The following is a 17,473-nucleotide window of genomic DNA, read 5'->3' as shown; positions in this document are numbered from 1 at the left end:
GGCCTTTTTTTAGCACTATGAACTATATGCCTGTACCATGGTATGAAAATACTGATTATTTTTAACGAAAAACATCTCGAATGTTCATCTCAAATTTTAGAATGTAATTTAGGAATTTATATAACCATTTTCACTGGATTAAGATTCAGCTAAATCTAATGTATAATACTGATATTTATTGTATTACTGAATGTACTAGATTATAGTCTTCACTACAATGTTAGCATTTAAGTGAATGTTTTGAGTAAATGTTATATATCAACTTAAGAGAATCTGCTGATTATACAGCTTCATTATGCTGATTATATCTGCCTCATTGTAGGAGGCTGTGAATGAAAGTGAGAGTGTTTCAGGATGAATGTCTGGAATGTTGCGAACACAGAAAAGCAGAGTGATACACCCCGGTGCTGTTACACTGTATTTCAGTTACACTGTATGGAGCACACTCAGATTTGAGGACCAACAGTTATATGAATGAATGAGTAAATAAGGATGTCAGACATATAGAATAATGAGGAAAGGTCCATGGTTGTAACATTACACCCTGAAGTGGTCTGATGAGTTTTTGCTGAAGCATCGCTCGGTGGTCTGGTCATGAGCAGGGGGCAGTGAGGACGAGTCCTGGGGAATCAGACACATGCTGTTGCATGGTACGGTTGTTGTGCAGAAATGAATGCAGAAAGTTCATACTCTGCTACATATCATTTTTCACCGATGTGCTTCAAATGATTTCTAATGGTTTAATGTTGATGGTTCTTATGTAATCTGACTTATGCACTCTCAGAAACACAGGTACAAAGGAGTTTGTGCTTCAAAGAACAAATTTGTCCCTTTCCATTAAATGTGCTAGAAATCTGCACACTGGAAAACCTTTCAAATCATTTTGTAGCTGCCTTTTATGGTTATGTTTAATATTCCTGTTTTTCATGTTTACATAAAGGCACTAAGCCCAAGACATCTTTAAATAAAAGCAAAAAATTGCATTTTCTCTCATTTATTTTTCTATTTTTCATCATTTGAAAGTTTAAAAAATGTATAATGTGTTTTGAATGGACAGGTTAATATTTGAAATCATGTTTTTGGAAGTTTTCTTTTCATTGCAACCTTTCACTGTATTATAAAAACTGACATTGCCACATTATTACACAGCATTGGTCTTATCAAATAACATATTTGAAAATCCATAACTGATGAGATTTTGCTGTGAAAGCCCTTAAAACTATATGCAGCTTTCTTCTCTAGAGTATTTCTCTCAAATAAACCACTGAAAGCATTTCATAGCTTTCGCGTATGTTGGAATTCACAGCACATAATTTCCCTGTGTGATTAATAATTATTAATAATGTTCATTCGATGCACTGTGGGGGAAACACACATAAAGTGCCATATTAAGGCATTTCAAGGCTGTGAAGTATTATTTGACATCCAGAATTATACTTACAAAGCACAGGTCAAAGATTCAAAGAATGCTATTTACATGTGATTTTCCTTGGGATAGTTAGTTATGCCCGAAATATAAACATATCCATCTGCTGACTGAAACTAAAACATAATAAAGGTTAAATATATTAAAGCATCCTTCATATTAACACATTGTGTCCTATTTTTACAGACTTTTCTCAAAGTGTGGAGGACTTTTTTTTCTGTTGCAGTGTCATTCAGTATTGTGTTTGTACTGTTTGCTGGTGTGGCAGACTTAAAGTTGTTGTTTACTGCTGTTGGCCACAGTGAGATTCTGGGATAAACTCATTCAGTTACACAACAGGATTTGAGCTGAGCTCCGAGTGCATGGTAAGCAGTTCTGCCCTTATGGAGAAAGTTAATAACGGTCCCAAATGTTGCCAGCTAAGTGTACTTGGTACTTGTTTGGAAGTCATTCAAAGTATTTATTTATTTTTGAGCCCTGAGCAAAATAAGGCTGTTTCTCAATCCATGTACATGTTTATATGTGTCTTACTGTAGGCTACGCTTGGTTTTGGTTTAGATGTATTTTTCCATTATAGCCTGGGAGAAACAATAAACAGCTCAAATATGTCTCACATTTAGTTTTCATACTAAGAAAAAAAAAATGTTATTTATATGTCCTTTTATTGATATTTTATTCTCTCACATTGATCAGAACATACGTGAAAATTAATCTATACTGTAATAAAAAGGATGCTGTAGAGTCTGTTTTGTTTCATTTATTTTATTTGTTAAATTCTTTCTTTTTATGTAAAAAAGGAGAAAGTTTTCTGTGAGTGTTGTGGTTAGAGAACAGAATATAGCTACAGCTGTGAAAACATTTCTCCCCTGACTTACAGGAATACAGTTGTATTTATACTGTGTCGTCCTCCTCCTCCTCCTCATCATCAACAATAAACAACGAGAAGATCCATCGTTAAAGTGTAGCTTCATTAAATGTAAAATTCCATAAAAGTTAAAGTAGGCTACCACAAATATTGATTCCTTTGCTCAAAATAAGTCTTTTCAGTATTTGGTGTTTATGCTTGTAAATTAGCTTCAATGGCGTCGTTAAAAACTCTCAAAGTAGTCAGTTTCGCAATAATACATCTCTAATCTTTATGATGCATTACAGGTGTCTTATTTCCTGGCGTCGACTCAACGCACGCGTCGCTGATTGGATGAGAACCATAGTCGACATCACATGAGCCAATCACGAAGCTCCGCGCTGATCCATCGATTAACAAGCTCTTCTCCTGACGTCACACAGCGGCCAGTCGAGCTCATGTTGGGAAATCCGATTCATTCTCGCGAATCGGTTCTTTCGAACAGTTCGTTTTATTTGATCGGTTCATCGGTTCTTTTACGTCCACATGCGAATTTCCATGCTTCAAACATGCTGATAAATATATGTGTTTATTAAATACGAGCTTGCCACTCCTGACTAAAAAAACATACTGGGAGATGTTATTTATTTGTTTGTTTTTTATTGATTTAATAAGAAATAAAATGTGAATCCAATGTGATACTGATGTATTTGCAGTGTCTAATTGCTCGAGAAACGATCGCACCAGAGCAGTTGGATTTCTTGAACCGAACTATGTCCGACTCGCGAACCGGTTGATGCACAAGTGATCCGGATCACGAGTCCGGACAGCACTGGTTCGGGATTGGACCACACATTTCGCCCAATCTGTGTTACCAGCAGCAACAGAGAGAATCGGCTCGCATTCAGAGGTGTCATTGGCACGGAGCGGAGCGCTGGCTGTCATCCTCAACAAAGGACTGGTTTGAGCGCACTGTCTCCATGGTGATGCCGTGTATCAGACATATAACATCCATAGGTTGTGCCATGCATTCAAGGAATACGTGAAGCGCGCGTGCCAGAACAAGGCTTCTGCGCCAGTGTGCGCATTTGGAGAGGCGCATCAGCCGTGATCAGACTGCAGCTTTACTGGATCATCGGACCTTGCTTTTGCATTTTATTTGGCTCTTTTGTTCCTGGCCTTTTTTCTGTTGAAATATAATGTTGCGCTTCACAGCTGGCAGGCTGCTTGTCGGATTGTTCTTTTTGGGTGTTTTGCACAGTTTGGAGGTGGTTCTTCCAGCAAGGGTAATAGATGGTGAGTGTATTTGGCATATATTTCATCATACAACACCCACAATTCAGCAACTGTTGCCGTGCATTTACACATCATATTAATACGGCGCATCCCTTGAGACCCAAACTGCGTTAAATCAGAGTTTCTTTCGCTATCCGAACCGAATGTCACCAGTGAGAAAAAAGGTAGATGGCAGGTCTCATAATGGATTAGATAACGGTTTAGGTTGAAGTAGCCAGCGCATGCATCACACAAGCAGCTCAGGAGTGCAGATGCATTGATAATCTGTGGATGAACCATCTCAGCGCACATGCCCAGAATACACCGTGACATATGCAACTTTTTCACATCAGATTTCACATCATATTGCACCAGACAAAATGCCTGTTATTGACCATTTGGAGATGCAAAAATATAAATAAACGTCAAGTTGTGAACCTAGAAGTTCTTGCTATTGGATTTCTGTGCGTTTTGCAGAAGAGGCATTGTCATGTCCAGCTAGACATTTTAATGAGGTCCAGTCCTCCTTTAATGAAGGAGATTGTTTAGATGTGTTTTGTTGAATCAGAGCTCTGCCAACATCTGCAGTCCAACAGGCCCTCTCCATCAATGAGCCAGGTATGTGTACAGGAACGGAAGGAATGGTGATCTTTGGACTGAAATGCATTATGGATTGCTGCTTCTTTGAGCCTTCACATCTCTTTGAAAGCTTTGCTGTCTGTCTGTTCTGTTGCGCATTATTTTTACATACACGCTCTGTACTGAAGCTCAGAAGTTAAAGTGCTTTGAGCAGACAAATGAGCTTCAAGATGCAAGATTTGTGGATATATTAGGAATCATCTAGAATTGTAACACACTGTCATCTTGTGAAGTTGTTCATTCTGCTTTTAGTGTTGGAAATGCTGTTCTGAAGTCAACAAATTGATGATGAATGTGCGTTTGAACTTGTTTGCATGCAAGTAAATCCTAACTCTGGAAACTACTACATACTTGTTTACTCAGCTCTGCAGATGAGGACAAAGCGCAGACTTCTTTATTTCTATATAAAGCTCCTGATAATTACTACAGACTATTCTCGCTATGGATGAAATACTTCATACTTCTTCAAAACTTAAAAAGTAACACTTTTTATTAATTATTTTGACATTGAGAACATCCCAAAGGGAGATTTTGGCAGATTGAACTACCAAGTTTGTTCCTTCGCAAAGTATCTTCGCATACACACTAACCTACATACATATTTATGTGATTGTTTACATTGTTTTGCTATTGCGAACGAAAAAAAAAATGCTTATTAGTTTAAGAAAGCCTAAAACATCTTCTTAAAGGTATAGTTCACCCAAAAATGAAAATTTGGTAAAAATGCACTCACCCACAGACCATCTTAGATGTAGATGAGTTTGTTTCTTCATCAGATTGTAGAAATAGACAGCAGCCTTCCATAATTTGCTCAGCAATGGATGCTCTGCAGTGAATGGGTGCCATCAGAATGAGAGTCCACACAGCTGATAAAAACATCACAATAATCCACACCTCTCCAGTCCATCATTTAACATCTCGTGAAGCCAAATTCTGTGTGTTGGTAAGAAACAAATCTGTCATTATTTAAACCTAGTCCTCTATTCATAATATTGTTTTCTTTCAGTGAAAAAGTTGTATTGTCTGAATCAGGAGAGAAATTCTGAAAAAAAGTCCAAAAACAGTCCCGAGCAGCTCAAATATGTGGCTGGATCTTGATGTGAAAAGACAGCAAGGGATGGACTTTTTCGATGGAGGAAGCATTATTATGGATTATGGACACCATAATAGCAACAGTTAAAATTTAAAAGACCTTAATGATGGATTTATATATTTATTCATTTATTTTGTTTAAAACACTGCAGAGAATCCAAGTTATATAATGCACAATTTCTCCATGTTACTAACAGACTTCAAAGTGCAGTTAAAATTACTTTGACAATAGCACATAATTTTCTCACAATGGCTTTTACCGCTGTATAGAATATGCATTCTCACTGAGCTGAAAGACTTCATGTTCAGTTCAGTGGCTGGCTAAGCTCATCAATGGTGTTAATTAAGGGGCCCCTATCAGAGAAGTACACAGAAGGTTGCTGTTGTCTCTGGGGTCCATTGAGGTGACACTTTCGTCTCCCTCTTAAACCAGCCTCAAAATTAAGGAATTCAAAAAATATATATATATTTCAAAAGAATCGTCCAGTTTAAAGCATACCCTGAGATGACCAGCACATGTATAGTTTAATTAATAGTGAGTAGTGACAGACTAATATTTTAAGATGATCAGTTGTCACTCACCTGGCCGTGGTCCAAAATCTGTCATCCGTAAGATAAAAAATATTATACATTTGTAATGACTTTTGAATTAATATGGTGTAAAATTTGTACAAAGCTGGAGTTTGTAATGTTAAAATACTCCCAACTTTACATGCAAGTATAAGAAAGCCATTTGTTAGTTCTATAGATCTAATCTCATGGCTTTTCTTCTCTCATAAAACACAAAAGGAGATGCTCCTGCAATTACAATGACAACATATGACTAAAATCACAAAAGTTGTTCATACGACCCATGCGCTATATTCCAAGCCATATGATTGCTTTGTGTGAGAAGCAGACCAGCTGAGAGGATACAGATTTTTTTACTGTTGTGCTTGGGTTGAACAAACTTCCACTTGAGTCCATTCAGCCAGTTTTGTTTGCAGCCAATGCCTTTATATTTCTTGACAGGTAACCTACCCCCTAAGGGTTGACATTTCAAGAGTTTGAGCTGATAGGAAACTCTTAATAAGAGCTGAAGAGATATTATACGGTACATGTTTTTCTTAGCCCAGGAAAGACAGAGAAAGGAGGAAATAAACAACGTTGAGACAGACGAGTGTGTTCCCCACCCCCAACCTCAGTCTCCTTCACTCAACTGTGAAACACATCTGGATAGGGAAAGGTCATTTGTTTGGAAGTACGCATGTGGAGAGGGTGGATATTCTCTCAAACACCCTTTACACATTGATTGTACCCTTAGCCTCAATGCATTCGTTTTGAACAAGATGTTTGGTGGAGAAACCTGCAATCCCAGAAATGTGAAATATAGGAAGGAAGGAAGTAGCATAGATTAGGGAAGGGTGCATGTAAGATCTTTGAGCTGAAGTAAGATGACAGGAGAAAGACTGAGCTGCTCTTTTATCCATCCTCCCCCTTGGCTGTGTGGGTAATGTTGCATGATGTGCTTTAATGATCTTAACTAGATAATTAGCTTTGGTGTGTGATTAGGGCACGTTGTTTGTTCAATAGGTTTAAAGCTAAACCGAAAATGGAAAATCTGTCATCACTAACTCAATTTGTTTGACTGTTTTTCTTCTGTAGAAACTAAAAAAGGAGAAATTTTAAAGAATGTTCACACTGCTCTTTTCCATTCAATAACAGCAGTAATGACCAGGGACTGTCAAGTTGCAAAAAGGACACACACACACACACACACACAAAACACACTATAAAAGTATAAGAAAAAGTTATTTTTATGGGTTCCCACTTCCCACAGTCATTGAATCTAAACAGCATAGTCTCAATGGAAAAACGTGCCTCTACTTACATTTTAGCAAAACTCCAAAATGTACCAATACATGAATTCTCTGAATTCAAATCTAGTTTTGGTAAAACACCAACAACTTTTATTCCTTTTCACACAAATTATGATGACAGGCAGAGATTATCAGTTAATAAAGACTTGTTTTTGCACGGTTTCTTGCAAAATTCTGTTATGACCTCAAAACACTTTTATCATAGAGCATGATTTCTGAACCAATTTTGATGCATCACATGACCAACTCAGTATACAGTATATGGATTTTCTGACTTAACATTCTTTTTTGGAAGTTCACTTACAGCATTGCACTTGCAATACAGAGAGCTCTGATATGAGTCCCATGAAACACAAGTCATGATAAAAGAGCTCAAACACGTGTAGAAGCCGGATAAAATTACATGGATGCATCAGCAGATGTATTGTCACATGTTAGCTAAGACAATAGACATTTAATTTCCGAACTGCCACTATATGTACAATAACGTTTTGTGCCACTCACTGGTCATTTCACAATGAAAGTGTGTAGAAACATCAATATGATATCAATTTGCATTGTTTTTCCAATAAGCTGGGTTAAATAAAAAAAAAAAAAAAAAATCTGATTTTTAGATTATTTTTGCATCCACCCCCAACCCCTCCCCCAAATATTTAATCTGATATATTTCATCTGAATTATTTTCATCATATTTCAGCAATATCTCATTTGTGAGTAATATCTCTAAAAGAAGCTCACGATCACAAAAAATATAAATGTTTGTAAAAGACATGGAAATGTTTGGTTAAAAAGGTTTAAAATAGGCCAAAAACATTCAAATAGTCCTTATGAATTATATATCAAATCCTCTGAAGGCATACATTAACTTTAAGACTGAAGTTGTTATTCCCCTCCAAACGTCGCTTTCCGATGTGTGCTTCCACATATTCAAACTGCATAAAGACACAGTGTGCTAGGTTTGAAAACAGTTCTTGTGTCTCTCACAACCAAATTGCACCACCCAACTACTAAAGATTTGAGAACTACTGCACAGACATTCTTTAAGGTGCCCCTATTATAGGTTACGAAAGGTTCATATTTTGGTTTTGGGAGTCCCCAACAACAGGTGCAACAGATGCATGCAAGATCAAAAACCACTTTCATTGTCTTATAATATGCATTTATTTTGACCTTATTTGCTTATTTTCCAAACCCCTCCTTTGCGTGACGCTAATCTGCGGTGATTGGTCCGATTGGTCTCATTTCCATTTCATCATGCCTGTAATGCCTGATAAAGCAGTGTTTGTGAGCGCAGTGCTGCTTTGTGTACAGCGTTAACGGGGAAACTGCTATTTTACTGCTCCAAAACCTGAACCTAGTGACAAAGAATCAATTTGCATTTTCATTCAGACCAAAGTCAAAATCTAGTTTTCCCAGGTCTGCACGCGCAACAAGTGGCCGGGCAATATGCTAATATCTCATGTTGACGTCAACATGAAACGGCTTGGGATTCGTTTTAAAAATGACTCATTTAAATGATTCAGAGTCGACTCTTTCTTTTGAGAGACAATAACTTTATACATGGTGCACTTTCAGATTTAAAACTTTGTAGGATGTTTTCATTCACTTAGAGATGTGTTACACACTTCATGAAAGGTCATTTTCAAAAATCCATAATAGGGGCACTTTAAAATATCTTCCTTTATGTTCCTCTGAAGAAAACAAGCAATACAAAGTTGGACTGACACGAGGGTGAGAAATTATGATGAACTGTAATATTTTGAGTGAATTATTCTGCTGAAAACTGCATAAGCTGGTTTGGCTGTCTTGTTTGGCTTATGATGCTTTGGCTAAGCCAATGTTTAGCTACCCAGGTAGTTTGTCTCCCTGTTTGACCAGCTAAAAAGTGCCCCAAATCTCTCTAAACCTAGCAAGCAGACCAGCCTGATTAAGATGAGAGATTGAGTATGACGGGCAAACTTGTTTAAACTGGTTTAAGATATTTTTCAGTATCGTTATTCCTTACCAAAACAAAGCAGCACGCTACACTTCAGAAGTTCTGTGATGACCATCTCAGCCCATAGACAGTGATTGCCATCTTTAACGTGTTAGTGAGGGTGAAGACTGTTTTACCAGTGTTCATGACAACAGAGCTGTTCTTGGAGCTCACAGGGCTGGAAACATTGAGCTCACAGGGCCATAGCTGTCACATTACTCAGACGCTCGCTCGGCCGCCAGCAGGCAGAGATGGAGGAAAACACTGAACCAAGAGCTGAGGGAACATTCATGCAGAGAGACTGTGTTTGCGTCCCATAAACGTTGAGCTGTTTGAGATTTGGGTTTGTTGGAGCAGATAAGGCCGAGGCAGGGACAGAATAAATGAAAATGGTGTGAAAGAGTGGAGTGTGCTTAGAGGAAAAGCCATTTCCTATCTCGAGACAAGACACAACACTTCTGTAGGGTCGTGGTAGGGGGTATTGATTCCTCAAATTACCACTGATTAGAAAGAGCAAACACACAGTAGTTGCTTTGGTAACATCCACTTTACAGCCATTGGTTGTTCTTTCCCTGTCGATTGTGATGATGGATTTGATATCCACTCATTTTCCACTTAATTGAACCTTTGAAGTTGATAACTGTATGTTAGAAATGTGCTGAATGTCTGAAATCAAATTGTGATGTAAATGAGTTTTGAATATCCATTGTAATTATACAGCTATTGTGTTACCCAGAATGCCACAATCCATCAGATCAATGCTTGAATCAGTTGCATTTTTAATTTGGCTTCGTGTTTGTTTTATTGTTTGAGTGCAGATAACCTAAAATGTTGAGGTTTAAAGTCCACTGCCAGTGAATACTTGCCTAGGCTGGTGTCTAAACAGGAGGCTATAAGGGGTTTTTGAGACAGCCTGTAGGTCTATAGCTCACTGTAACTAAGGTTTCAGACTCCACAGTAAATTTCAAGTTTTGTTACCACTATACGTCATAATGGTGAGAAAGAACAGAAAAATACGAAGCAGGACTAAAACTGAAACCCTGACCTGTTATGAATGCAGAGTTTGCTATTCACAAATAGTAAATTATACATGTGAGTCAGGACCCACATCTGATAGACCTTCACTGAAAAACCAATACAATACAAACCAATTGTCAAAGAAATCTGTCACGACTTTACCTTGAAACTTTTACCTTTTTTAGTGGAATATTTACAATCAGATGTTTATAAAGGATGCCTCAAGGAGTTTAGACTCAATGCGATGACACATGTGGAATATCTTATGGAGCGAATTTTTTGCCAATATTCATCAAACAAATCCAGTGTTTTGCAAATAAACACAATCTGCTTTGCAAAGAAAAAGTTGACTTTCAAACAAACGCAAAGTGATTTGCAAATACAAAAGTCTATTTGAGAGAAAATGCAGAGGTATGGACAAATATATATGTATTGTGTGTTACAACTGTGAGACACATTTGCCTTTTTATGAGGAAACTTGGCTTGATTTTCTCACAAATGCGTGCGGGCAGATTTTCTCACAAATGTGTGCAGGCAGATTTGTGAGAAATGCGTGCGGGCAGATTTTCTCACAAATGCGTGCGGGCAGATTTTCTCACAAATGCGTGCAGGCAGATTTTCTCACAAATGTGTGCGGGCAGATTTGTGAGAAATGCGTGCGGGCAGATTTTTTCACAAATGCGTGCGGGCAGATTTTCTCACAAATGCGTGCGGGCAGATTTTCTTACAAATGCGTGCGGGCAGATTTTCTCACAAATGCGTGCGGGCAGATTTTCTTACAAATGCGTGCGGGCAGATTTTCTCACAAATGCGTGCGGGCAGATTTTCTCACAAATGCGTGCGGGCAGATTTTCTCACAAATGCGTGCGGGCAGATTTTCTTACAAATGCGTGCGGGCAGATTTTCTCACAAATGCGTGCGGGCAGATTTGTGAGAAATGCGTGCGGGCAGATTTTCTTACAAATGCGTGCGGGCAGATTTTCTCACAAATGCGTGCGGGCAGATTTTCTTACAAATGTGTGCGGGCAGATTTTCTCACAAATGCGTGCAGGCAGATTTGTGAGAAATGCGTGCGGGCAGATTTTCTCACAAATGCGTGCGGGCAGATTTTCTCACAAATGCGTGCGGGCAGATTTGTGAGAAATGCGTGCGGGCAGATTTTTTCACAAATGCGTGCGGGCAGATTTTCTCACAAATGCGTGCGGGCAGATTTTCTTACAAATGCGTGCGGGCAGATTTTCTCACAAATGTGTGCGGGCAGATTTGTGAGAAATGCGTGCGGGCAGATTTTTTCACAAATGCGTGCGGGCAGATTTTCTCACAAATGCGTGCGGGCAGATTTTCTTACAAATGCGTGCGGGCAGATTTTCTTACAAATGCGTGCGGGCAGATTTTCTTACAAATGCGTGCGGGCAGATTTTCTCACAAATGCGTGCGGGCAGATTTTCTCACAAATGCGTGCGGGCAGATTTTCTCACAAATGCGTGCGGGCAGATTTTCTTACAAATGCGTGCGGGCAGATTTTCTCACAAATGCGTGCGGGCAGATTTGTGAGAAATGCGTGCGGGCAGATTTTCTTACAAATGCGTGCGGGCAGATTTTCTCACAAATGCGTGCGGGCAGATTTTCTTACAAATGTGTGCGGGCAGATTTTCTCACAAATGCGTGCAGGCAGATTTGTGAGAAATGCGTGCGGGCAGATTTTCTTACAAATGCGTGCAGGCAGATTTTCTCACACGAGTGCGGGCTGATTTTCTCACACGTGCAATTGAGCAACTTTCTTTTCAAAACAGCAGATGGCGCTGTCGGTCAATTTACGCTAGTCTCCCGAGACCTGAAACACCTCTTTACCTTTTCAGACCAATATGAGTGGGGAACAGGTGAGTTTCTGTCTTACTAGATCTATAATTAACCATTTAGATGTTTTCACAAAGTGACCCTACTACAGTGTCAGTGAAATTCACAACAAGTGCTGTAAAGTTGCTAACATGATTGATTAGTTAAAAAATCAGAGGTCACATGGCTAAACATTTAACTAGTCTTTCCCTATAAAAACTGATCCATTCTCCGTACCTCTTATCCTCTGTTGGATCGTGGGATATAGAATATACATATATACTGATACAATTGTTCAACATTCAAAACAATGCAGGTGTATAACTATAGATTGTAACACAATGTAATGTATAATGTATACATTTGCAATGCAAATGTATAATGGATAGCAACAATATTGTGTACCAAAAATGAGAATTTTTGGTACACAATATTGATTATAATATACATAATATCTGATTATATAATGTTATAGCTACATCCACAATGTGTCTTCATGTTTTGCGACGGGTGCAGTTTCACATAGAGATGAACATTGACTGTATGTGTTGTTGCCAGATTATGCTAACTATGAAACAGCAAATAGAAACATTGCCAAATGATTCTATCAGACACAACTGAAGGGTATTGATACCCATAAATGAAGCATTGCTCCAACATCTAAAATCAGATATTCTGTAAGCACGTGGCCAGAGTTCTTGAAAATCTTAAAACATCATTGGAGTACTCATTCTTCATTTGTGATTTTGGCCCATTCTTCTTGGCTTTGGCTTTGAGTGAGTCTATGCTGGACATTCCTATTTCACTTTTAATGTGAACTTATTTTTGGCAATATTGTCCTACTGACAAATTCACTTTCTCTAGGCTTGTCTTGTGCTGTTCCCTGTATTTCTCACTAATTCCGAACAGTGGCAAACAGTTCTCACATACTGTAGCATATAGTGCTGTTATTTTGGGCAATTTAGATCTGCTTAGATTCAGCATTAACATAACTGGTTCATAATGCAGCTCTCTCATAAGACTGGAGAGCTGCTTTCACCTGGCTCTTTCTGAGCACTGGGATATTTTGTGCAAACATCTCATGACGACCAATTCTCCTTAAAGATCCTGACATAATCATTGGCTCTGGATATTCCTTATCTGTTTTCATGAGAGCTCCCGCAGCAAAACAATCAGAAACAATTTTTGACTGCAATAATTGTTATCTTCCATTCCCTGTATCATAGTGACTTATAGACTACTAAAAACAAAACAAAAATAGAGCTCTTATTTGTACATGTAACAGCAGATAGTGTTACAATACTGTATTCCAGGTGTTCAATAAAATTCAAGCTCCGTCAAGAGCGTTTATGGCATGAATTAGTCCACCCAAAATGATTTTGATCTATCTAGCAGCATTTTAGAAGGTTTAAAAGCAGAAATGTGAAGATGTATTTTTGCACATATATTATGTATATATTTTAAGTTGTAAAAATGCTATTTGGCTATTTTTTCAGTTATGTCTTACCAATGTAATTTGAAGAGTAATACCATATACATGGATCGCACTGCATTCGTTTAACTTTCTGGTGACCTTGCTCATGTCATTCAAAATGTTACAGCACATACGGTAGTCATGACAATGAAGTTAAAAGATTGTATACATCTTTGCCCAGTCAGTAAGTCAGTAATCAAACTAGATAAAACCTCATGATCAAACCTGTATGTTGAAAACATTTGGCTCACAACAGTGTGTACTTGATGTTTAATGTGTTACCTCATTTACTTGAGAACATTTTCATCAAAAATATATTAATAGTCAGTGTAAATTGTTATAATGTCAGAAAAAATACAAGTATATACGTTGCTTGCCACTAAGACCCTATCCTCAATCACTGTGAAAAATAAAATAAAATAAAACATTCTATATTTTTTCAGCCCTTTCATGAAGTACAGCATATATTTCCATATGTATGTATTTGCTCTTAAATGGCTCTATCTTTTTTCTATCAGATGAACTTTTCTATCAGATGTCATGTTCTGTGAACACGCCGAGGATGGACTTGATTCATTCAGATGGACTACGATTAAAGAGAAAGCCAGATAAATCAGCTCGGTTTCATACTGATCTATAGGGTCTCTGTGAAACGTAACAGCCCAATAAAAAGCATTAGATCTTACTACATTTTATATTGGCAGCAAAATCATTGTGAATATATCATGACTGTTCTGTCGCACAACAGGGAGTACAGGCAAATACCGATAGAGTTGTCCAAAGTTGTCTGATCGCTGACAGGAAATGATGAAATCATACTGTTTGAGCTGAAGGTTATGTTCTGTGATGGTTTTAAAAATTCTAATGCCAAATTCTACAGAAATATAATAAATCGGATAAATTTTACAAGCCCATCATTTTAATATAGCACACTGATGTGCAGCCACAACAGATTTTCCTTTGTCATAATTTTCAGCAAAAATAACAGTTTTGTTACCTTTGGTGACTCAAATGACTCATAACTTGTCAAAGGATTTTGACACACCGCCAACCCTTACTGTTCAAGTTCAGTGGGGATTTTTCTTCAACAGAAGTATATTTGCACCTTCTGGTATGACCGTCTGTGGGACTGTTTGCTTCCCATACAGGCCGCGGAAAGATATTATTGCTTATTTTTCAGTTTAATTTTGCCACAGAGTTGCCAGTACTCTCCTGTGAATCTGACATGTGTGCACATACCTGTAATTGAGTTATTGCTTTCCTTTGCCCTCAGTGTTTTCCTCCTTTTCTGTTACATTGTCACTAATTAAGTTGGCTTGAGAAAGCCAACTTACTGAAATCCTATTTAAACTTATTATTATTCTTCTGAGACTAAATTTCTGACTGCTACTCCTCCTAGAGTTTTAACTCTACAGACTCCAAACTCAGCCCAAATCTTCAGTCTATCTATCTATCTATCTATCTATCTATCTATCTATCTATCTATCTATCTATCTATCTATCTATCTATCTATCTATCTATCTATCTATCTATCTATCTATCTATCTATCTATCTATCTATCTATCTATCTATCATCATGCTAACAACATGCTAGTCACTTGCTAATCATGGGCTGCGTCCGAAATCGCATACTACTTGTGTAGGTACTACATTTGAATTCAAACGTACTTCTCGACCGTTAAAAAAGTACGTTCTATATAGTATGAATGAGGGTAGTATGAATGGAATTCGGACGTACTACATCCGCCATGTTCATGAAGTCATCTCATCGATTTACAACGTTTAAACTTTAATAAGTCAGCCGTTTACTTTGATTATTTTAAACAAGTGCAATTTAACCACAATGAACAATGTTTTTCCTTGAGGTACTTGCACTTGAAAACAGCCGCGTCGCCGCTTTCCGCCATTTTTTGAATATGATGCCTCCTCTCCCGTGGCATCATGGGATAGTAAAGTGTCCATCGTATGCCTACTACAGAATTCGGGCGGAAGCAGTAGATCATCCGGGTAATTCTCGCCTACTGTTTTTCGAATACTATGAATTCGGACATACTACTCGCCTCGCATACTGTTTTTCGCATACTATATAGTAGGGAAGTATGCGATTTCGGACACAGCCATGTTAGTGACATGCTACTAGCATGCTAATCATGCTAAGAACATGCTAATCACTTGCTAATCATGTTATAAACATGCTAGCGACATGCTAGTAACATGCTAATCACTTACTAGACATTCTACTGGCATGCTAATCATGCTAAAAACATGCTAGCGACATGCTATTAACATGCTAATCATGGTAACGACATGATAATCATGCTAGAAACATGCTAGGAACATGCTAGTGACATGTTAGTAGCATGCTAATCATGCTAGAAACATGCTAGCAACATCCTAGTAACATGCTAATCACTTCCTAGACATGCTACTACCATGCTAATCATGCTAAAAACATGCTAGCAACATGCTAGTAACATGCTAATCATGCTAGTGACATGCTAATCATGCTAGAAACATGCTAGCAACATGCTAATCTTGCTAGCAACATGCTAGCAACATGCTAATCATGCTTGAAACATGCTAGTGACATGCTAGTAACATGCTAATCATCATTTCTGACAGACTGTATTGCCTTTAAAAATTCAAACTTTAAGCTTTTAAAACTACTTTAAACTTCAAACTATTTCAGACTGCAAACCATCAAACTTAAAACATTTTTAAACTTCTTAAACTTTTTAAACTTTTCAAACTTTTTCAAACTTTATGGTCCGGCTTTCTCAAGCCAACTTAAAGTTTGTCTCGACAAACTTTTTTATCTAGTTTAGCATTGTCTTTATCAGGCAGTAAATTCACACAGAATGTGTCTCCTGTAGAAGTGTGGAAGTTGTATGTTATTAACAAAGAGTTATATTTATCTAGCACAAATGCAATGAGGACCTATATTTACCATTTACTAAGCTACAGTATAAAAAAACAAGTTTCGTCTCTGGGATGTGTCACAATTATACAGTAAGTACCCGGCTAACAACTTTTTGCAACACTTTATTTTAAGGTGTCCTTGTTACACATGTACTTACTATTATAATAACAATAAATTATGCACAATTACATGCACAGAACCTTAAACCAAACCCTAATCAAATAGCAAGTACATGTACCTAACTAAATAGCAAGTACATGTAGCTAATTAATATTACTCAGTACTTAAATGTATAATTACACTGCATCCTGTTTGCTACCTCAGTTTAAAATCAGGAATTAAGCTGTATTTAAAAGGCATTCTCAGTTCATTTCTGAACAGCACACAGCCCTGATTGATAGCATGTGTGACATTCTCCTGTGCTGTGCTCCACAAGTCTCCAACACCGCATTTGTTCCCCCTTCCCTTCTTTATCTTCTCTTCATTGTTCTTTTCCTTTGCTCTCATACAATTTTCTATATTCGTAATGTAATTACAGTCACATACCGTCTGCAAACTACAGCCTATTACTCACAGTATTATTCACTGTTCACCTACTTTAGAGACTCCAGACGAGCCAATCACTGCTCTGTGTTTTTCTATGATGAATGTCTTTGATTATAGTTAATGGGGTCGCTTTAGCATAATTCTATCTTTATATTGTGCAGCAGTTAGACCTCGGTTATATTTTCATCTACTCTTTGCTTGAGTTCTACCATATGAACGTGCTATTGTTTCTTTAACCTCAGAATACTGAAGACTTGAAGTCTTTGAAAAATACTGTACTTGATAATGAAAATGAATGATTGAAATGAACAACTTTAGCATATGTGTTATAGGGCTATGCAAGCTGTGTCAAAACATACTAATACTGAGTAATAATGAAACCAAAGAGAGTGTTGACAACTTTGACCTTTTTTGTTGAAGGGTTTATTTAGGTACATTACTGAGTCAGGCTGTCCGAGGATGTGTTTAAGTGAAGTGTGGCCGAAAACCTCCCAACCACTTCCTCTCTCTGGCCAGCAGCTGGACGGCTGCTGCTGGTTATAGAGTCTGATTTATGATGCCACGCAAA

General features: G+C 37.7%; 1 protein-coding gene across 1 annotated transcript in view; it reads left to right on the top strand.

Annotated features, from left to right (window-relative positions):
* Positions 1 to 3,101: 3,101 nt before the first annotated feature.
* The window catches only part of LOC306856767 (low-density lipoprotein receptor-related protein 1-like), a 171,897-nt gene continuing 157,525 nt past the window's right edge, over positions 3,102 to 17,473 (top strand). Inside the window, exon 1 of the mRNA XM_079396210.1 lies at positions 3,102 to 3,566. Coding sequence (XP_079252336.1) covers positions 3,470 to 3,566 — 97 coding nt within the window. The 5' untranslated portion in view covers positions 3,102 to 3,469. The remainder of the gene's footprint in view (positions 3,567 to 17,473) is intronic.

This window comes from Barbus barbus (assembly GCF_936440315.1).
Source record: "Barbus barbus genome assembly, chromosome: 37".
NCBI classification, from domain to species: domain Eukaryota; kingdom Metazoa; phylum Chordata; class Actinopteri; order Cypriniformes; family Cyprinidae; genus Barbus; species Barbus barbus.
This window is presented reverse-complemented; position numbering and strand designations above follow the sequence as displayed.